Source organism: Dendrobates tinctorius, unplaced genomic scaffold (genome assembly GCF_039654945.1).
Source record: "Dendrobates tinctorius isolate UK_male_01 unplaced genomic scaffold, ASM3965494v1 ptg000011l, whole genome shotgun sequence".
Classification (NCBI taxonomy): Eukaryota; Metazoa; Chordata; class Amphibia; order Anura; family Dendrobatidae; genus Dendrobates; species Dendrobates tinctorius.
Window position 1 is genome coordinate 90483006 of NW_027361679.1, and position 22436 is coordinate 90505441.

A 22436-nucleotide genomic window follows, 5' to 3' on the forward strand; every position below is an offset into this window, starting at 1 on the left:
TTAGAAGGTCTCTCCTCCTCATGTCTATATGGAGGATCTAAACAATCACCGTGTACACAAACTTGCCCGCAGTGTCCGATACCTTCTCATACCGAGAATTTGCTCTCTCCAATGCACTCTGACTTTCATGTCTTGGGTGATCTAATACAGGCCCTACCTACAAAACAGGACTTTGACTCCCTAACCCAGAGAATTGAAGCCTCACACCAACATGCTATTGACTCAATACGGAAGGACATTAAGTGGCTGCTGTCCTAGAAGATAGGTTAAAGTTTGTCCATCTGACCTGATCCAAAACCAGGAGGGTGAACACCATACACATAACTTTGAAGTGCAAAACATTTCTGTTTCTCAGTGAAGGAAATAATTATTTTATAAAAAAAAAGGGGCTTACCAGCTCACTTGAAAATAGCCTGTGGTGTGTGGGAGCAAGGAATAACGTCGTCCAGCGTGTAGTTACTCCAGAAAAAATTCCAGCTACTATAAGATCCATTTATTGAGTGAAAAGTGTGAACTCTGTCTTACTTTTCACTCAATAAATGGATCTTATAGTAGCTGGAATTTTTTCTTTTTTTCTGGAATAATTATTTGATCCCTTGCTGATTTTGTAAGCTTGCCCACTGACAGACATGAACAGTCTATAGTTTAAAGGGTAGGTTAATTTTAACATTGAGAGGTAAAATATCAGAAATAAAATCCAGAAAATCACAATGTATAAATTTTATAAATTTTGTATTTTGCAGTGAGAAAAAAGTATTTGATCCCTCTGGCAAACAAGACGTAATACTTGGTAGCAAAACCCAGATTTTTCTTTTGTAGTAGATGATGAGGTTTCCACACGTATCAGGAGGATATTTGGTCCACTCCTCTTTGCAGATCATCTCTAAATCATTAAGATTTTGAGGCTGTCGCTTGGCAACTCGGAGCTTCAACTCCCTCCATAAGTTTTCTATGGGATTAAGGTCTGGAGTCTGGCTAGGGCCACTCCATGACTTTAATGTGCTTCTTTTTCAGCCACACCTTTGTTGCCTTGGCTGTATGTTTTGGGTCATTGTCTTGCTGGAAGACCCAGCCACGACCCATTTTTAATGTCCTGGCGGAGGGAAGGAGGTTGTCAATCAGTTTTACGGTACATAGCTCCATCCATTCTCCCATTGATGCAGTGATGTTGTCCTGTACCTTTAGCAGAGAAACACCCCCAAAACACAATTTTTCCACCTCCGTGCTTGACAGTGGGGATGTTGTTCTTTGAGTCATAGACAACATTTCTCTTCCTCCAAACACGGTGAGTTTAGTTAATGCCAAAAGAGCTCATTTTTTGTTTCCTCTCACCACAGCACCTTCTCCCAATCAGTCACATAAACATGCAGGTGTTCATTGGCAAACTTTAGACAATCCTGCACATGTGCCTTCTTGATCAGGGGGATCTTGCGGGCACTGCAGGATTTTAAACCTTTACGGCGTAATGTGTTACCAATGGTTTTCTTGGTGACACTGGTTCCAGCTGCCTTGAGAACATTAACAAGTTCCTCCCCGTGTAATTTTTAGGCTGATCTCTCACCTTCCTCATGATCAAGGATACCCCCACGAGGTGAGATTTGGCATGGTGCCCTTGATCAATGTCAATTGACAGTCATTTTGTAGTTCTTCCATTTTCTTACTATTGCAACAACAGTTTTCCTTCTCACCCACCACCTTACTTATGGTTTTGTAGCTCAGTCCAGCTTTGTGCTGTTCTATGATCTTGACCCTGACATCCTTAGAAAGATCTTTGGTCTTGCCCATGTTGTAGAGGTTAAGGTACTGTCACACTTAGCACTGTACTAGCGATATGACGCGGTCAGGATCGCTGGTACATTGCTAGGTGGTCGCTAGTGAGCTGCCACACAGGCAGATCTCACCAGCGACATCGCAGGGGACGGGGGTCGCTACTGACCTGTCACACTAGGCGATCCTGCGTCCTCCCGCCCGGCTCCACGCTCGTCTCTCCACAGGAAGCTGACGAAGAGAAACAGTCCAGGACGTTCTCACACGATCAGCGATAACCAGCGGGGGGGAGCGGGTTGTAGGTAAGTATCACACACAGCGATATCGCTAGCAATATCGCTATAACGTCACTAGTTATAGCGATATTGCTAGCGATATCGCTTAGTGTGACACTACCTTTAGTCTGATTAACGGAGTCTGTGGACAGGAGTCTTTTATAAAAGGTGACTATGTAAAGACAGCTGTCTTTAATGCAGGTAACGAGTTGATTAGGAGTGTCTTAACTGGTCTGTAGGAGCCAGAACTCTTAATGGTTGGTAAGGAATCAAATACTTATTTCTCACTGCAAATTTCTAGAATTTATACAATGTGACTTTCTGGATTTTACTTTTGATATTCTATCTCTCAATGTTAAAATTAACCTACCATTAAAATTAGACTGTTCATGTTTTTGTCAGTGGGCAAACTTAGAAAATCAGCAAGAGATCAAAGAATTATTTCCTTCACTGTCGACAGGGCTGTGGAGTCGGAGTCGTGGAGTCTGAGTCGGTGCTCATTTTGGTGGAGTCGGAGTCGGTATAAAATGGACCGACTCCGACTCCTAAAATATATAATAAATTGGGTACAGTAATTCAATGCAGGATGTGCTGAATATTTTTTCATAGGAGTTTGGGAAAGTTATGAAATGTCCTATAAATGGCTGTTATATTCCTGATCTAAGGCTACATTCACACACAGCGTTTTTCCTGTGTTTTTTGAGGATACGTTTTTCAGCTGCAAAAGCTGATCATCTTTTTAAAAAACTGCATCACCTGAAAGGTTTTTGAGCTCATAGATAATGTATTCAATAGCAAAAGCAGATTAGAAATCTGCTCTATCTATCCATTTATCCATATCTGTCTATCCATATTGTATCTGTACCAAAAAGAATGAAAACCGGGTAGTACACCAATATATATTCTGTTCTATATAAATATCTTGATTATTGGATCATAAAAATGATTAAATGTCTGAGGTTCACATTGTACTACAATAAATTTTTCACTTAAATATAAGCAATATGTGTGGGAGTCGGAGTCGTGGAGTTGGAGTCGGTGTAAGGGAAATTGAGGAGTCGGAGTCGCAGGTTTGGCTTACCGACTCCACAGCCCTGACTGTAGACCTATCTCGCTCCTTAATGTGGATATTAATTTATATGCAAAAATGCTTTTATCCTGATTATCACTGCTTTTAGCGGATATTATCCACGCAGATCAGGTAGTGTTTGAGATGCACAGAGGCAAGAGACAATAAAATGAAGAAACTGAACCTCATTTATAGAGCCAAAGTGGAAGCCCAGCCCTTTTATGCTTCTATCCACTGATGCAGAAAAGGCCTTTGATAGGGTAAACTTAATTTTCGTGAATGAGACACTTGTGTTATGGGCATAAAATCCAACATGCTGCACTAAATATCCGCCCTTTACACAAAGTTGACTAGTGTTAAAGTAAATGAAGTGTAATCCCAAGTGTTTCCTATATGCTACGTGTTTCAATTGCACCGACGTTCCTGCACGTATCTCCTTCCTCCACCCTCTAGGGACACCTGCGTGTTCACTTAGTCGTCCACTCACTCCAGCGTCTCTCTCTTCCAGTACCTGCGCACGGTACTCTGGTCTCCTAGGAGAGTGCTGAAAATGACACCAGCCAATGGTTGGGAAACATTAGGTATTTAAGGCAAAGGGAAGGTGCCTTAGATACTTCAAGTAATCAATATACATCCTTCTTCCCAGTTGATTCCTGCTTCCCGTTTACTTGACAGCCCATCCTGTCTGCATATGGTCCTGCAGTTCCTACACCCGAATCCATCCTGCCTGTGCCTAGTCCTGTTCCTGACCCATCTGAACTAGCATCTGTGTAGCTCTGCACCTGTGATCCCGTTCCTGTGGCCATCCTGTGTTCCTGTATGTGTCCTGCCTGTTCCTGATTTCTGCATCTGTCTACCAGCCGTATTCCTCCTGTTAATCCAGTTCCTGGCCAGTCTTGCTTCCCTGCCACAACCAATTGCATAACAATATGGTACATGCCAAGGGTACCCATTTTCCCCTTTTATGTATATATTTGCACTGGAGACTTTTCTCAGAATGATTCGATCCAGCACCAGCCCTTAAATTCATGGCCCTCCTTACAAGATAGTGGCCTATGCTGACGACCTGCTCTTTTCCAGCTACCCCTCCCAAAAGTGATGGCACAATTCTGCGCTTACAATGGCTGTTTAAAATCGCATGCATTTTAAGAGTTAACATGGCTAGAAACTGGTTAAAATGCATGCGCCTAAAAAACGCAAACGCATACAAAAAGCATGATGTGTTTTTGTATGCAATTCTATTGCGCACGAAGCGCAGCGCTAAAAAATGTTAGTGTGAAACTAGCCTTAGGTGCTTTTTTCTTGCCATAATACAAATTCTAACAGTCTATTCAGTAGGACTATCAGCTGTGTATCCACCAGACTTCTGCACAACACAACTGATGGTCTCAACCCCATTTAGATGGCAAGAAGTCCCACTTATTAAACCTGACAGGGCAAACCTGTGAAGTGAAAACCATTTCCGGTGACTACCTCTTGAAGCTCATCAAGAGAATGCCAAGAGTGTGCAAAACAGTAATCAAAGCAAAAGCTGGCTACTTTGAAGAACCTAGAATATAAGACATATTTTCAGTTTTCACACTTTTTTGTTAATTATATAATTCCACATGTGTTAATTCATAGTTTTGATGCCTTCAGAGTGAATCCACAATTTTCATAGTCATGAAAATAAACGCTTTGAATGAGAAGGTGTGTCCAAACTTTTGGTCTGTACTGTATGTTACATGGACATCAACTGGAATTAACATTTGTTTTAACCCAAATGCCTGATTGCTATTAACCTTTACAACAAGAGCTATTGAGCTTGTTATTGTGATTTATTTGTGGGTTTATCTAGATTACAGCCCATACTGTTTCTCATTCTGCTTTCTTGATTTTATTGCTCTAACACCTTTTCTTTTTTTTTTTTTTGCTGCTAGTTGGGTTCCCGTATCCCACTAGGACTTGAGGTCTAAGCGCTAATATACATTTTTATTAGGTAGCAACTACCACCTGCTTTTTAGTGCTTAGGTTCGTGATGAGGTGAGTATCGGTGGCGGTGAGCTGTGTTCACAGCATGATAGTAGTAGTAGTACAGTACCAGGCCGCTGATCACTGCTCCCCACTGCTGTTTAGAGGCTGTCAGTTTAATCGTCACCCTGCTGTGCCCTGATCACTGATAGGATTCTATCTCACTGTAATACTCTGAAGAAAGCTTGCGTTATCAGACCATTTATTTAATGCCCTCATGTGTGGTACACCTGAGTGTATCCATGTACTGTATATATCTTACATACCGTATGTAATATATGCACGCATACATATATACCCACACATGTACTGTGTACTAAAATATATAAACTATGAAATATATCAAACCGGAAAAGATTAAAGGTTTATTCCTATAGTTATGCAATGCTTGGTGCTTGTTGGTCAAATGTTTTTATTAGAATTTTTACTAATTAATCAACAATAAACAGTAATAATAATATGAATATCGTGAATGTTGGGGGAGATAGAAGGAAAAACGGAAGATTAGGGAAGATGAACACTGATGTCTCACTCACAATAAGGCCTCTTTCAGATATCGGGGTGTCTGGTACGATGGAATGCTCGTTTTTAACAGCGGCACGGGCCATAAAACGTCACGCACACGTACACAGGGATGTCATTCATGTGACACGTACCCGTGCATGAGAAGGAGCGGTACAGTTGGTGCCGTTTCCCTGCGCCGGGTGCTGAAGACTGCTCTCCTCATTCTCCCCTGTTGTGCTGGCTATCAGCGCGGGATGATGAGAATGATGAGTTATATTCAAATAACAGCCACAGCAGATGGTAGCTGATGGGACTATTACTCCCATCAGTCTACAAATGCTGTTGCTAATAACAGAGCAGACTGCGGGGACAGGAGGTTTTCATTCGCCGCCTGTGCTATAAATAAATTGATAAACTGGCTTGAGTCCCCCTGTGTTTTTGATAACCAGCCCGGCAAAACTCACAGCTGGGGGCTGCAACCCTCAGCTGTCAACATTAGCGAGAATAAAAAAGTGTGGGGTCCACCCATTTTTGACAACCAGATTTGCTAAAGCAGACAGCTGGGGGCTGGTATTCCCAGGCTGGTAAAGGGCCATGGATATTAACCCACCCCTAGCCTAAAAAGAGCACCCGCAGCCGCCCAGAAAAGGTACATCTATTAGATGTGCCAATTCTGGCGCTTTGCTCGGCACTTCATACTTGCCCTGTAGCGGTGGCAAGTGGAGTTCATATTTGTGCAGTTGATGTCACCGTTGTATTGTCTGGTGACATCAAGCCCACGGCTTAGTAATAGAGAGGTGTCTATAAGACACCTATCCATTGCTAATTTTACAGTTGGATTGCAGCAAGTATAAAGTATTTTATTTGAAAACAAAACACATTTAATTTTTATTTAAAAATAACAATTCTACGCTAATGCCCATTTCATTGAAGCCAATGTCTTCTATAATAAAGCAAAAATAAAAACAATATCATCCTTCACCTGTCTGACTTTCTGTCCCATGTTGTAATCCATGTCTTTGGATTAATAGTTCTTCAACCTGGACGGTGCCAAGATGCGACCGTCCAGGCTGAGAACCACTGGTGAGGGAGCTATTGCAAGCGCAGCATAAGTAAGCAGCGGTGACCTCATCAATGTTACCGCCAGTCACTGAGGCTGCGCTCCCCGTCGGGCTGAACTGCAGTGACCGCAGCACTGTAAGGAAAAGTCACTGAGTTCACCGCTGATCTTTCATTGCCAGCCGAGTAGGGGAGAATGATGAGAGCAGTCTTGAGCGCCGGGGAACAGCGCCAACTACACCGCTGCTTCTCAGGTGCTGGTACATGTGGTATTGAGGCGGCACATTGTTACTACGTGTGCTGCAAGTATTACACATATGGACACTGATCTCTCCAGTACCGTGTTTGACGATAACAGAAATATCAGGATGTGTGAAACCTACGATGTAGCAGATTGAAGATAGAGGAAAGAGAGGTGGGAAGGGTTTGGGTGTGGTTTGAGTGGGTGTGGTAGATACTGGCTTACAGGCCACTGCACTGATTGAACTTTTAGGAAAAGAGCAATGTAAACCAGGAGAAAGGAACTTGTCGATTTAACATCATTAGAGCTGCAGCCAGCCTGGAGAACGTGCTGCTAGAGCATTATAAAAGGTAATATTGCTAAAATAACATAACGGATGTATTGAGGGGCATAGAATAGCAAGATTTGAGAGAGAAAAAAAATTATGGTAGTTGCCAACCTGAACATAGAACTTTGTATTTTGTTACACAGTGAAAGATTGCCTTTTCACAGTGTCATGTATTGTTTCCATCTTGTATCTTTTCCAGAGCCAAACAAGAAGAGAAACGTAAAAAAGAGGAAGAAAAGCGAATAAAGATAGAAGAAAAGGTAACATATAGTGCATTTGGTAACGTGATATTCTTAGTGTTTGTATTGTTACTTGAAAGAGTGCCATTCATGTCCCCCCAAAAAAAAGTTTACCTGCAGATATAGGGTTAATCCAAAGATAAATAGTATTAAAATCACATCAGTTTGCCTTACTAGAGAAGTGGCCACGATCAGAAAATACTTGTATTCTCCCTCACCCTCCACACTAAGCACAATGTATTTTGTCCCTGGCTTATTTGCAGCCTTGTCTGCAGACACACAATGCAAAACAATCAATGTGCCAGTTTGTGATTAAAGACATGCTTACAGTATAATTACAGCTCCATGCACAATGTGACTGGAAGTGAGCAGCTACAGGGAGGATACAAGTTCATTTTCTCCCTGTAAACACATTTCCAGTAAGACAGCCTAACATTATTTTAACCTACATTATATATTAGCATTGTCTCTGCAGGTAAAAGGCATTTCTGTACATTTTCCGTTTCCATTAATCCCTTTTATAAAGCAGTCCAGCTATGACAACCACAGGGGTCTCCTTTTGGCCCCCCCTTGTTGTCTTGCCAACCCATCGACGACCCACAGTCATGTGACACGGGTGCCGATGGGCAGGGTTTCTAAAACGCTTCTGCAGACATCATGTTAAATACTGCTGTCACAGATTAACAGCGGCGTTTAACATGTTAACAGCCACGGGTGGATTAAGATTCCACCCACGGCTGTTAGAGGCACATGTCTGCTAATAAAATCAGCCAGAAAAGTTGCAGGCTCATTGCTGGAGCCCGTGACTAAGGCCGGGGTCACACTTGTGAGTGTGATGCAAGAAACTCACGCAAATCTCTTGCATCAATACCCTGCACTGCCGCCGGCACTCGGAACTGGAGTGTGCGGCTACATGTATTTCTATGGAGATAACCTGAGTAGCTGCTGATCTCCCCTTAATCTGTCACAATCTCAATGGTGCTCCATTTTGGGAATTTATCAGCCCCACCTGCAACTATTTTCCGATGGGTTGCTATGGCAGCACTGGGCACGCTGAAGGCTCCCATTGCTGCAGTGTTCAAGGATCAAAAGTTCAAGCTCCCTAACGGCACTAAAAAGTAGTGAATGTTACTCTTCTGCTTCATAAGTCATTAAACCCTGGGAAATAAATTCGTTTTCAAAGCATCTCCAGGCAGCAACACTGTTAACAAGTTTGTTCTTTAGATGGTTGGTGGTCACTGCATTGTGTGGAGACAGGAGGCCTTATTTTGCTTAATAATCCTTACTGGATGTTCTTGAGAAAACGACCTATTAAAGCACATGAGCTTTTTAGTGGATATTCTCTCTGTGTAAAATTAACAGCTGTCAAACATACTGATGGGCAAACTAGGACAGTAAAGTTTGGCTTTCAGCAGGAAGTCCATGTTACTGTTTGGGTTTGGCCCCTCCCAAACACCGGGTGCATATGCATGACAGCGTGGCACACACTGCTTCTCATCAGCTGTAAAGTCATAACCGCCGGTCAATCGGTTACGGTTCTCACGCTGTCAAATGACAGCGTGAGCCCGCAGCTGTGATCGGAGGTAAAAAGCTTACTTCCGGTCACTGGCGTCAGCTGATGGGACTACTGCTCCCATCAGCCTACACTTGCTGACGCTAATAACAGTGAAAGCAGGTGACGACTGATGAAAATATTCATTAGCTGCCCCCTGCGCTATAAATAATTAAAAAGGAAAAAAAAAAAAGGAAAAAAAATAACCATTGCGTGTTGCCCTGTATTTCTGATAACCAGTCAGGCAAAACTGACAGCTGGGGGGCTGCATCCCTCAGCTGTTGGCTTCAGCTAGGTTGGTTATCAAGAATGGAGGGGTCCCCACGCTACATTTTTTATTCATTTAAACTAAAAAAAAAAAAACTGCTTATGGTCTTCACATTTTTTTTTGACAACCAGCCTTGCTAAAAAGCAGACAGCTGGGAGCTGGTCATCTCAGGCTGGTAAAGGGGCCATAGATATTGCATGCCCCCCTCCCCAGACTAAATATAGCAGCTTGCAGCCACCCAGAAAAGGAGCATCTATTAGCTGCAACATTTGTCACTTTGCCCGACTCTTTCCATTAACCCTGTAGCGGTGACAGGTGTGGGGTTGGTATTTCTGTGGTGGATGTCACCGGACAATACAAAGGTGACATCAAGCCCACGGCTTGGTACTGGAGAGGTGCTTATAAGAAACCTATCCATTACTAATACTATAGTTGTATGCTAAATAAACACACAGCCAGAATAAATTTTTTTTTTATTTGAAATAAAAAAAATAACTTCCATTTTTATTTAAAAATAGCGAACACACGTATACTCCCCTGACACCTATTCCATTGAAGCTCTCGTCTCCTGTAATAAAATAAAAAACAACAATATCCCTTACCTCTCCATCTTCCTGTACCACACCGTAATCAATATAAATAGTTTTCAACCTGGACAGTGCCAAGATGTGACCGTCCATTTTGAGAACCACTGGGAGAACGAGCTGCTGCGATCTCAACTACAGTGACCAGCGGTGACGTCATAGAGGTTATCGCCGGTCACTGAGGCTACAGAGGCTGGATGGATGGGTAGATGGAGGATGACTGGATGATGGAGGGATGGCTGGAATCCATAGTATCCTACGCCATAATCCATCTGTGCGACATTTGCTCTTCACCATAATGTTGGCATCATACGACCGTTCATGCTGAGAAGCAAGGAATAATGAGCTGCAGCGAGTGGGCCCCTCCGCCAGCACAATGAGAGAGTCTGACAGTGCAGCAGTGAGCTCAGAGTTCACCGTGAGAAATTTCTCCTGGTGAACACACCTCTGCACCATGAGACGTCTTCTCACTGTACAAGCCATAATCTCACAGAGGTCACCACGGTTTTTTGGCCCGGCTGGGAACGCAGCCTCCGTGACCGGTGATAACCTTGATAATGTCACCGCTAATCACTGATGCTGAGCTCACAGCAGCTCATTCTTCTAGTGGTTCTCAGCCTGGACGAACGCATCTTGGCACCGTCCAAGTTGAAAACGAATTATCATAGAATCATATAATCGTAGAGTTGGAAGGGACCTCCTGGGCCATCTGGTCCAACCCCCTGCTCAAATCAGGATTCGCTAAATCATCCCAGACAGATGTCTGTTCAGCCTCTGTTTGAAGAATTCTATTGAAGGAGAACTCGTCACCTCCCGTGGCAGCCTGTTCACTAATTGATAACTGTCAAAAAGTTTTTTTCTAATTTCTAATCTGTCTCCTCCAATTCAGTTTCATCCCATTGCTTCTAGTCTTTCCTTGTGCAAATGAGAATAAAGATGATCCTTCTACAATGTGACAGCCCTTGAGATATTTGTAGACAGCTATTAAGTCTTCTCTCAGTCTTCTCTTCTGCAAGCTAAATATTCCCAAATCCTGCAACCTTTCCTCATAAGACAGGGTTTGCAGACCGGTCACCATTCTGATCTCCAGACATGGAATACGGCGTGGGGCAGAACGACGGACAGGTGAGGGATATGGTTTATTTTTGTTTTATTACAGGAGACGAGTGATTCAGTGGAATGGGATTTAGTTAAATATAACTTGTTATTTTTAAATAGAATTAGAATAGTGTTTTGTTTTTATTTCAAAGAAAAGACTTTATTTTGGCTGTGTTTATTTACCATACAACTATAGGATTTGTAATAAATAGGTGTCTTATAGACGCCTCTCCATTACTAAGCCGTGGACTTGCTGTCACCAGACAATACAAAGGTGACATCAACCACACAAATATTACCCCACTTGCCACCGCCACAGGGCAAATGGGAAGAGCTGGGCCAAGTGCAAGAATTGGCACATCTAACAGATGTGCCTTTTCTGGGCGGTTGTGAGCTGCTATTTATAGGCTTGAAGGGGCCAATATCGATGGCCCCTACCAGTCTGAGAATACCAGCCCCAAGCTGTTGGCTTTAGCTTGGCTGGTTGTCTAAAATAAGAGGGGACACCACCCCCTTTTTTTTTTTTTATATATATATATATAAAATACAACGTGGGGACACCTCCATTCTTAATAACCAGCCTTGCTAAAGCTGACAGCTGAGGGTTGCTGCTGTGAGTTTTGCTTGGCTGGTTATCAAAAAGACAGGGGAACCAAGCCATTTTTTTTCCCTTTTATTTATTGAGAGCGCAGGCCCTGGCTCAAGAATAATCCCATTAGCCTGCGCCTGCTTTTGCTGTTATTAGCAGCAGCAGGCGTAGGCTGATGGGAGCAGTAGTTGAAAGCGGTGGTGGAGGTGATTGCTGTGTGGATAGATGAGCCCAACTTTTTCTCAGGAATTTTGCCACCAGCCATCTATTTCTGCCATAACTGTGAACATCTCTCATCCCACCTGCTGACTCACTGTGTATGACTATATAATGCTATACGGAATATTTTGTACACACTTGTCTGCGTACCTAAGAATGAAAGCGCAAATACCATGCAGGAAAAAAATGTACATTTCCACAAACCCTTGGTAACCTTTCAAAACTGCTAATTGATTTATTGTCACGGTAGAACTCTTGTCTGTTAAATTGGAGGTGGTAGAGGTGGACACAGACCGAAGAGTGCTCTTGTGCAAAAACAATAAGCATTCACCTCTTTGTAATAGAAGTTACTTGCTGCTTTGAAGATGGAAGTGGGCCCTCTTACTTTTTGGGCCCTTGAGCATCTGCTCAGGTGCACCTCCTCCTAGGGGCTTTCCCACTAAATACATATATCTCCTGTCCATAGACCCACATTGATCGCAAAAACTGTTTGACCATTGCTCTATTACTCTTTATGGCTAGCAGGAGGGATGAACATGCAGTGTAATAAGGAACACTTCTTACAGTGAGGAAAAAAAGCATTTAGTCAGCCACCAATTGTTCAAGTTCTCCCACTTAAAAACATGAGAGGCCTGTAATTGACATCATAGGTAGACCACAACTATGAGAGTCAAAAAGAGCAAACAAATCCAGAAAATCACCTTGTCTGAATTGGCCAGATTTATTTTTCAAATTATGGTGGAAAATTAAGTGTTTGGTCTCAATATTTTGTTATATATATTTTGGCAATGACAGAGATCAAAGGTTTTCTGTAAGTCTTCACAAGGTTGGCACACACTGTGATGCAGATCTCCTCTAGAGCAGTGATGTTTTGGGCCTGTCACCGGGCAACACGGATTTTCAAATCCCTCCAAAGGTTTTCTATAGGGTTCAGATCTGGAGACAGGCTAGGCCACTTCAGAACCTTCATATGCTTCTTATGAAGCCACTCCTTCATTGCCCTGGTGGTGTGCTTGGGATCATTATCATGCTGAAAGACCCATCCACGTTTCATCTTCAATACCCTTGCTGAAGGAAGGAGGTTTGCACTCAAAATGTCACGATACATGGCCCCATTCATTCTTTCATGTACACTGACCAGTCGTCCTGGTCCCTTTGCAGAGAAACAGCCTCAAAGCATGATGTTGCCACCCTCATGCTTCACAGTAGGTATGGTGTTTTTTGGATGCAACTCTGCATTCGGTCTCCTCCAAACATGACTAGTTTTGTTTCTACCAAACAGTTCTACTTTGGTTTCATCAGACCATATGACATTCTCCCAATACTCTTCTGGATAATCCAAATGTTCTCTAGCAAACTTCAGACGGGCTCAGACATGTACTGGCTTAAGCAGGGGGACACGTCTGGCACTGCAGGATCTGAGTCCCTGGCGGCGCAGTGTGTTACTGATGGTAGCCTTTGTTATGGTGGTCCCAGCTCTATGCAGATCAATTCACTAGGTCCCCCATGTGGTTCTGGGATTTATACTCACTGTTCTTGTGATCATTTTGACCCCATGGGGTGAGATCTTGCGTGGAGCCCCAGATCGAGGGAGATTATCCGTGGTCTTGTATGTCTTCCATTTTTTCCATTTTCTTATTATTGCTTCCACAGTTGATTTCATCACACCAAGCTGCTTGCCTATTGCAGATTCAGTCTTCCCAGCCTGGTGCAGGGCTACAATCTCTGGTGTTCTTTGACAGCTCTTTGGTCTTCACTATAGTGAAGTTTGGAGTCTGACTGTTTTGAGGTTGTGGACAGGTGTCTTTTATACTGATAACAAATTCAAACAGGTGCCATTACTACAAGTAATGAGTGGAGGACAGAGGAGCCTCTTAAAGAAGTTACAGATCTGAGAGCCAGAAATCTTGCATGTTTTTAGGTGACCAAATACTTATTTTCCACCATAATTTGAAAAATAAATGTTGCCAAATCAGACAAGGTGATTTTCTAGATTTGTTTTCTCATTTTGATACTCATAGTTGTGGTCTACCTATGATGTCAATTATAGGCCTCTCATCTTTTTAAGTGGAAGAACTTGCACAATTGGTGGCTGACTAAATACTTTTTTCCCCCACTGTATGTAGTGATAAATATTAGGGCAAGTAAAGTTTACCATTCAGTGGCTGTAATATATCCTATCAGAATTAACTTACCTTCTTGTTTCTCCACCCAGCTACAAAACTGCAGGAGATGCTTCACAATCTTGCTATGATTGTCTGATAGTACAAAGGAATTAAAATATGAACCCCCTCTCCTACCCTACACCACTAAAGTTAACCACTCCCCTTCCTTAGATTACCAGTTAAGTATCTGTTTTTCCTGTTTTCTTGAATCCTAAAAAACTTCTATTCTGTTTTCAGCGCGTGAAAGCTGAGAAAGCTGAGATAACTAGGTTTTTACAGAAATCCAAAACATCCCAAACTCCAAAGGTAACATATTGTGAAGCATTCTAATGTATTGTTTTTTGTGATCACGTTAAGAAAAATCTGAGCTCTCTGGTTATATTTTCAAGCAGCTCTAAGGCTAGCTTCACACTAGCATTTTAGGCCGCAGCGCACGGCCGCCGCTAAGCCCCGCCCCCTCCGGTCATCTCCGCCTAGTAGCGCACATCGCTGCGTGCGATTCTGCACACCCTATCTTTAGCATAGGGTGCGCAGACCGTTCACTGACCGTGCGCTAGTAGGATTTTTGCGTGCGCTGCGCACTTTTGAAGGTGCGCCGAGCGCACCAAAATGCAGCATGCTGCGTTCGGAGCACCTTCAAAAGTGTGCAGCGCACTCAAAAATCCTACTAGCACCCTATGCTAAAAATAGGGTGTGCAGAATCGCATGCAGCGATGTGCGCTACTAGGCGGAGATGACAGGAGGGGGCGCGGCAGTGGCGGGGCTTAGCGGCGGCCATGCGCTGCGGCCTGAAACGCTTAGTGTGAAGCTAGCCTTAGGCTAGTTTCACACTAGGGTTTGGAGGCGCAGCGTACACTCGTTGTGAAGCTCCGCCCCTGCCGCGCCTCCTCCGGTCAGCTCCGCCTATGGGCGTATGACGCTACATGCGACCTTCATACCCTATCTTTAGCATTGGGTACGCAGGCTGTGCGCATGTATGCTTTTGCCGGCGCATGCGCTCTTTTGACGGTGTGCCGACCTGCGCCAAACGCATCGTATTGCATTTTGGTCTGGCCTGCGCACTGTCAAAAGGACGCATGTGCCGGCAAAAGCATACCTGCTGCACGGCCTGCATACCCAATGCTAAAGATACGGTACGCAGGTCGCATGCAGCGTCATGCGCCTATAAAGGCGGAGCTGACCAGAGGAGGCGCGGCAGGGGTCGGAGCTTCACGGCGAACATACGCTGCGCCTCCAAACGCTAGTGTGAAACTAGCCTAACATGTACGAAGGTGCAGAGAGCTGCTAGATTGTCTGTGAATTTGCTCTAGTTCTACTGAAGCCTCTTGTAGCAGAATTGTATCAGTGTACATTAAAGTATTACTTTTAGATGTGTGGATTCCATGGGCAGGGGCAGACACTGGTTTGTGGCCCCTGTGCAAGGAATCACTGGGCCCACTTCATTTTATGGCAGTAAAGCTACAGATTTATATATCTGCAAAAGGTTCTTAACTAATGGAGGAGCTGATGGACTGGTCTTTTGCTCATCGGCTGCTACATCAGCAGTCATTTTATGTCTAACAAGAGACAACTATATTATAAAAGAGGTTGCTGTGATTAAGAAAAAATACATGATATAAGGGAGAGCACTGTACATAATAGTAGAGGAAGTTATATGATAAGGATGGCACCATATAGAACTAAAGATGGTACATAATAAGGGTCCATGTTATGCATAATAACAGGAAACTATAACTATTGAAGGCACTATACATAAGTGAGTACACGATATACTAAGGGACTGTGCTATACATAAGGTTACATTCCTGTATCCATGTGCAGTGTCTGTGTGCTGCACAGTTTTACAGACACTTTGAGCAGGTCGTATTCTGATCCTCAAAATCCAATCAGAACAGCACATTCTCTGACCCTCATGGATCTCATTATTAGTCGTGATTTTCAATTGTTTGATTGGAAGTATATACGAGTCCGTGTGCTGTCTGATAAAAGAAAATCTGGCAGCACATGGACATTTCACACAAATGTGAGTTATGTGGCCTAAGGGATTTTACAGATTACATTATTACTCCAAGTCACACAGTGCAGATACAGAACAATAATTACATCCAGGCACTTACCGCTGACATCTCATCTGATTAGTTGTTTTCTGCTGTTTCTCCATCTGGTCAGACCTTCATGTCGACATCTCCCAGCCACTACTCGTGTAGTCAAGATGATTGTCACAGCCCTGAAAATAACAAAGACACATATATTGTATACATGCATGTGTCTCCCCCCTGACTACAGATATGTACCCCACCATTAATATACTATTAGCCATGCACCGTGATTAGCAGCACTGTGCTGCCCAATAAATGTAAACTATTCAGTCTCTGACTCTCCCCAATTAGCCTTATAGTTATGTGCTCACGGATAATAAGCAAGGGTTTACAGTACAGGTAAAGTGAATGAGATCCCTGAAGTCTCTTGCACACATTGCTTATTTTTTTCCTTGCAGATTTGCAGCAGATTAAAACCTGCATAATGTCTATTCTTGCAGTGGATTTCATCCATAATAATAAGGGAAAATGCATAACAAAAGCATGTCAAAATCTTGGCAAAAATAAATGTATTTTAAGCCGCTTTCTTCCTGCAACACATTAGGATATGCAGCAGAATTTTATCTATTCCCCCTTGATAGCACCATGGAGAGAGGGGATCCGCCCTTCAGGAACACAGAACCTACAGATAAAAAGGGCGGTACCTCTCCCTCACATCAGTTGGTTTCCTGTCCCTGACGGAGAACCTTCAGTTTCTGCGGTACCTGGAAGATGCAGGATGAAGATCCAAGGCCGTAGAAAGATGGCAGCCACTCCGGAAGTAAAGCGGGGCTTCAGGGTCCCCGGACAGCGCATGCGCAGCTGAGGTGCTCCCCGGTGACGCGGCCACAGGAGGAGGGTTGGACTGGAAGTGAGCGCAGGACATTGGGAGGCAAATTAAAAAAGTGGAAATTGTGCTGAAACTTCCTGCTGCATGCAGTTCCTGTGAATCATGGAGGACAGCGACCAGCAGCACTACCACCAGCAACAAAAGACGCAGGCTAAGACACCTTTCTGCAGACAAGCGATGTGGACAGTTCAACAGCCACTCAACGCAGTGCAGCAGAAATTCTGGCACGATGGACAAGACACCATGTCCAGAAAGCCCTTTACTAGATCCTACCCCTCCAGAACTAGTACCTGCGGCTGTGTCTGATGGGTGAGTGATCTTCGTGAAAGTTCACCATTGTAATTGAGGTTCCCTCCTCTACGTTTTTTGTAGGGAATGAAGAGATTGGGAAAGACTAAGCACTGATGCTGCCCCATGTGCGACAAAGCATTACCTGTGTCCTGGGATAAGAAGCTTTCACATTCATGCATACGACAATTGCTATGCGAGGAAACCCCGAACTTCAAAAGGGAGATCGAAAGTGCCTTTAAGTCCCTCAAACAAGGTTACAGAAGGGAAACTACCGTATACTCAGTCTGATAGCTCTATCTCCAGGAGCATAGGCTCAGGTATATCGGACTCCTCCTCATCCTTGGATGATGAAAGGGGGGGGGGGCATCACTGCGTTCCCTTAGACGAAGTAGATACCCAGGTAAAAGCGGTGAGATCTACCATGGGGATAATAAACCCTCGCCCTGACAAAACGGTGCAGGTCATAATGTTTGAGGGTTAGGCCAGAAGAGGCGTAAAGTTGTTCCTCTAAACGAAAACATCCAGGCCCTAATTAAAAAGGAGTGGGAGAAGCCTGACAGGAAAAGACTCGTCGATACCTTCCCTTAACCCCTTAGTGACCGGAGCTTTTTTTCGATTTGTTTTTCGCTCCCCTTTTTCCCAGAGCCATAACTTTTTATTTTTCAATATGGCCATGTGAGGGCTTATTTTTTGTGGGACAAGTTGTACTTTTGAACAACATCATTGGTTTTAGCATGTCGTGTACTCGAAAATGGGAAAAAAATTCCAAGTGCGGTGAAATTGCAAAAAAAGTGCAATCCCACTTTTTTTTGTTTTGGCTTTATTGCTAGTTTCACTAAATGCTAAAAATGACCTGCCATTGTGATTCTCCATTCTGACTTCATAGACACCAAACATGACTAGGTTCTTTTTTTATCTAAGTGGTGAAAAAAAAATAATCACAAAATATGCTAAAAAAAAACTAAATAAAATGCGCCAACTTCCGATACCCGTTGCATCTCCGTTTTTCGTGATCGGGGTTCAATGAGGACTTATTTTTTTAGCGCTGAGCTGACGTTTTTAAGGATACGATTTGTGTAGATACGATCTCTTGATCGCCCATTAATGCATTTTAAGGCAATGTCATTGCGACCAAAAAAAGTATTTCTGGCGGTTTTATTTATTCTTCTCGCTACGCTATTTAGCGATCAAGTTAATCCTTTTTTTTTTTTTAATTGATCGGGTGGTTCTGAACGTGGCGATACCCAAATCTGTTTTGAATGGGGCGAAAAGGGGGGGGGGGTGACTAAAACTTTTATATTTTATGTTTTCAGATTTTTTAAAACTTTTATTTTGGCATGCTTCAATAGCCTCCATGGTAGGCTAGAAGCTGCCAAAGTCTGATCGGCTTTGCTGCATGTAGGCGATGAGCAGATCGCCTATATGTAGCTGAATTACAGCATTGTAATCTGGTTGTTATGCCAACGCATCGCTTACCCCCGATCACGTGAAGGGATGTCGGCGAAGCGTGTATTTCTGGCCCAGCGGCTGAAAGCGCTTGTTAAATGCCGCTGTCAGCGTTTGACAGCGGCATTTAACTAGTTAATAGGTGCGGGTGGATCGCGATTCCACCTTCGCCTATTGTGGGCACATGTCGGCTGTTCAAAACGGCTGACATGTTCCGGCTTTGATGTGGGCTCGCCGCCGAAGCCCTCATCAAAGCGGGGAATCTGACCTTGGACGTACTATTTCGTCCAAGGTCAGTTAGGGGTTAAAAGGAAATACCCCTTTGACGATGAGGCATCTACATCATAGGATAAGGCCCCGAAGCTTGATGTCGCAGTGGCCAAGGCCTCTAAAAAAATATGCCCTCCCCTTTGAGGATATGGGAACATTGAAAGACCCCCTGGACAAGAAAGCAGACACCTTTGTTAAAGGGGCATGGGAATCAGCCGGAGGAAATCTTAGGCCCGACATAGCAGCTACCTGTACCTCCAGATCCCTTATATGGGTGGATCAGTTAGAGAAACAGCTGCGGGACGGGGTACCCAGGGACAAAGTACTGGAATCCATTCCCCTGATACGGGGTGCAGCTGCTTTCTTGGCAGACTCATCAGCTGATTGTCAGGTTAACGTTCAAGTCTGCGGCTCTCTCTAATGCAGCCCATAGAGCATTCTGACTCAAGTGCTGTCCGGGAGACTTGCAGACTAAACTTAAACTATGCTCAGTCCCATGTGATGGAAAATTTTTATTTGGGGAAACACTGGATGATATCCTTCAAAAAGCAGGGGATAAGAAGGATTACCTAATCTGGCCCCTCCATCACTTAAACGGTCCTTTTGGAACAAAAAATTCTTCCATAAAACGCACCCGAGGGAACAGAAAAGATGAGATTATGTGAAAAGGAAGGATAGGGGGTTCCTCTTCTGAAATTCTTCCAGAGATAAAAAGTCCTCAAAGTAACGGTTTTTCCCAGGTAGAGAGAGATTATCCCATTTCCTTCCTGCCTGGGAGAAAATCTCGAATAGCCCCTTGATACTGAATTTGGTCAGGACAGGCCTTTGGATAGACTTCCACTCCCTCCCCAGAATTTTGTTGTAACTCCCCCTGAGGTCCTCTCCACAGGAATAAATGTCCCTGGAATGCGAGGTTATGGACCTTGTAAGTAAATCCATTCTTTAGGAAGTCCATCCCCAGGAAAAGAGGAAGTGATTTTACTCCATGTTATTTCTGGTGACCAAATCAGATGGGTCCTAACAGACAATCATCAACTTACGGAAGCTAAATGGCTATGTGAGAGTACAGAAATTCAAGATGGAATCAATAAAATTGACCATCAAAGTTCTGTTTCATGACCCTTCTGGATCTCAGCGATGCTTACTATCATGTCCCCATTCACAAAGAATCCCAAGGGTTCCTCAGGCTAGCTGTTCCCATAAAAGGGGAGATAAGGGAATTTCAGTACAGAGTCCTCCCCTTCGGATTATCAATAGCCCCTAGGGGGTTTACCAAATTAGTGGCAGAAATGATGGCTCATCTGAGGGAACAGGACATTTTGATAGTCCCCTATCTGGACGATTTCTTGATGGCAAGCTACTCAGCTCGACCTTGTAGGGACCAGTTGGACAGAGAAATGAATACCTTAGTAGACCTGGGCTGGCTTCTAAACCTAAAAAAAAATCAAGGGTAGAGCCAAGCATGGTGCAGGAATTCCTGGGGTTAATATTGGACTCTTGGAAGCAGGAATGCCGACTCCCAATACAGAAAAAAGGGAAGATCATAGACCTGGTGTCAAGAACCTCACAAAATCCCTCCATGACATTGAGGAAGGCCATGTCGCTACTGGGTTCCCTCTCCACTTGTTTACCAGCAGTTCAGTGGGCACAAATCCACACCAGGGATCTCCATTGGGACATACTAAAGAACCAGGCCACATTAAGGGGCCACATAGAGGGACACATGACTCTATATTTAACCGCTATTCGTTCCCTAGATTGGTGGAGAGACGTCAACAACCTGTCCAAAAGGGTCTCCTGGGTAACGGAGGTGTCCCGGGTGGTTACCACCGACACAAGCCCCACGGGATGGGGGCAACAGGATTACTCGGGGTGTGGAGAGGCTGAGAGCTTGAGTCATCCTCAAACCAGAAAGCGTATTGGACAGTGGGTCACACATTGTCAGATTTCATACATATTCTATAGGGTCATCATGTTTGGGTATTTTCGGACAATCTGGTAGTAGTAGCCTTTCTAAACCATCAGGGGGAACCAGGTCCCAGACCCTCATGGCCGCAACTTCCCAGATTTTCAGATTAGCAGAGAGCAGTCTTCTGTCCCTATCCGCATTACACATTCGGGGGGTGGAAAATCAAAAGGCAGACTTTCTGAGCCGCATTCAAATGAAACAGGGCAAATGGTTCTGAAACAGTCCATTTCGAGCAGATCATGGGATTGTGGGGGGCCCCGGTAATAGATCTGTTTGCCAACATCAACAACAGAAAGGTAGAAGCTTTTTGTTCTCTAGATCTCAAGGGGAGTCCTCAGGCCCTAGACTCTTTCATGATTCCATAGACTCAGAGCCCTGGCATATGCTTTTCCCCCAACTGTCCTCATTCCATCGGATCTACGGAAGGTCAGGGAGGACAGGACAGACTAATATTAATATCCCCCTTCTGGCCAAAAAGAACTGGACAGCTTCTCCTGGCTGAGGATGCTATTAATCACCGATCCTTGGGTTCTGCCGGGACTCCTGGAACTTCTTTCTTAGGGACCAATGTTCCACCCTAAGGCAGCGAACCTTCATTTAACAGCGTGGAATTTGAAGGGGCGCTGTTAAGGGAGAGGTTTTTTTGGAGAATTTGGTTTCTACACTATTAAAGAGAAGGAAAGCTGTCACCGCAAAAGCTTATGGCAAGACCTGGAGAAAATTCCTGTCCACCTCAGGGGTAAGAGTCCAGGATGAGGTCTCAATCACTGCGATTCTTGCATTCTTCCAGAAGGGACTGGAACGGGGCCTGGCAAGTCAGCACCTTAAAGGTACAGGTAGCAGCCCTGGGAGCACTTTGTAATTAGGATAAAGCGGGCTACCTGTGGATAGTACGCTTTATCAGAACCTTTGCAAGATCTCGACTGATGGCCAGAAGCTACCACCTTGGGATTTAAATCTGATCCTGTCAGCGCTAACAGTTCCTCTGTTTGAGCCTCTAGATACGGTCCCTCTCAAGATCATATTACTCAAAACAGTTCTCCTTGTGGCTTTAACATCAGCCCGGAGGGTAAGCGACATACAGGCCTTATCTGCAGGTCCTCCCTTCACAAGAGTACTGGATGATAGGGTTATTCTAAAACCCGACCCGGCCTACTTACCAAAGGTAGCATCTTGTTTCCATAGATCCCAAGAGGTTGTCCTTTCTTCCTTTTGCGCTAACCCTAGGAATAGGGAAGAAGAAAGATTCCACACCTTAGATGTTAGGAGATGTCTGATCAGTACCTAGAATCCACCCAAAGGTGTAGGAAGGAAGGATCTCTTCTTGTGTGTTTTCAGGGGCCAAGAAAGGGACTCAAGGCTTCCAAGATTACCCTGGCGAGATGGATAAGAAATGCTATAGCTTTAACCTCATCCAGTGGGAATGTCTTCCCGGAGGGTCTTAAAGCTTATTCCACAAGAGCAATGGCAACTTCCTGGGCGGAAAGTTCAGAGCTATCAATATAACAGATCTGTAAAGTTGCCACTTGATCAATTTCCACCTTTTTTTAAGCACTATCGGCTGG

General features: G+C 44.0%; 1 protein-coding gene across 3 annotated transcripts in view; it reads left to right on the forward strand.

Moving 5' to 3' along the window:
- Positions 1-22436, forward strand: part of CHAF1A (chromatin assembly factor 1 subunit A) — a 205977-nt gene that overhangs the window by 84607 nt on the left and 98934 nt on the right. For all 3 annotated transcript variants that reach the window (XM_073544706.1, XM_073544717.1, XM_073544700.1), the window contains exons 5-6: positions 7453-7513; positions 14205-14273. In XM_073544706.1, the coding sequence (XP_073400807.1) occupies positions 7453-7513; positions 14205-14273 (130 nt within the window). The remainder of the gene's footprint in view (positions 1-7452; positions 7514-14204; positions 14274-22436) is intronic.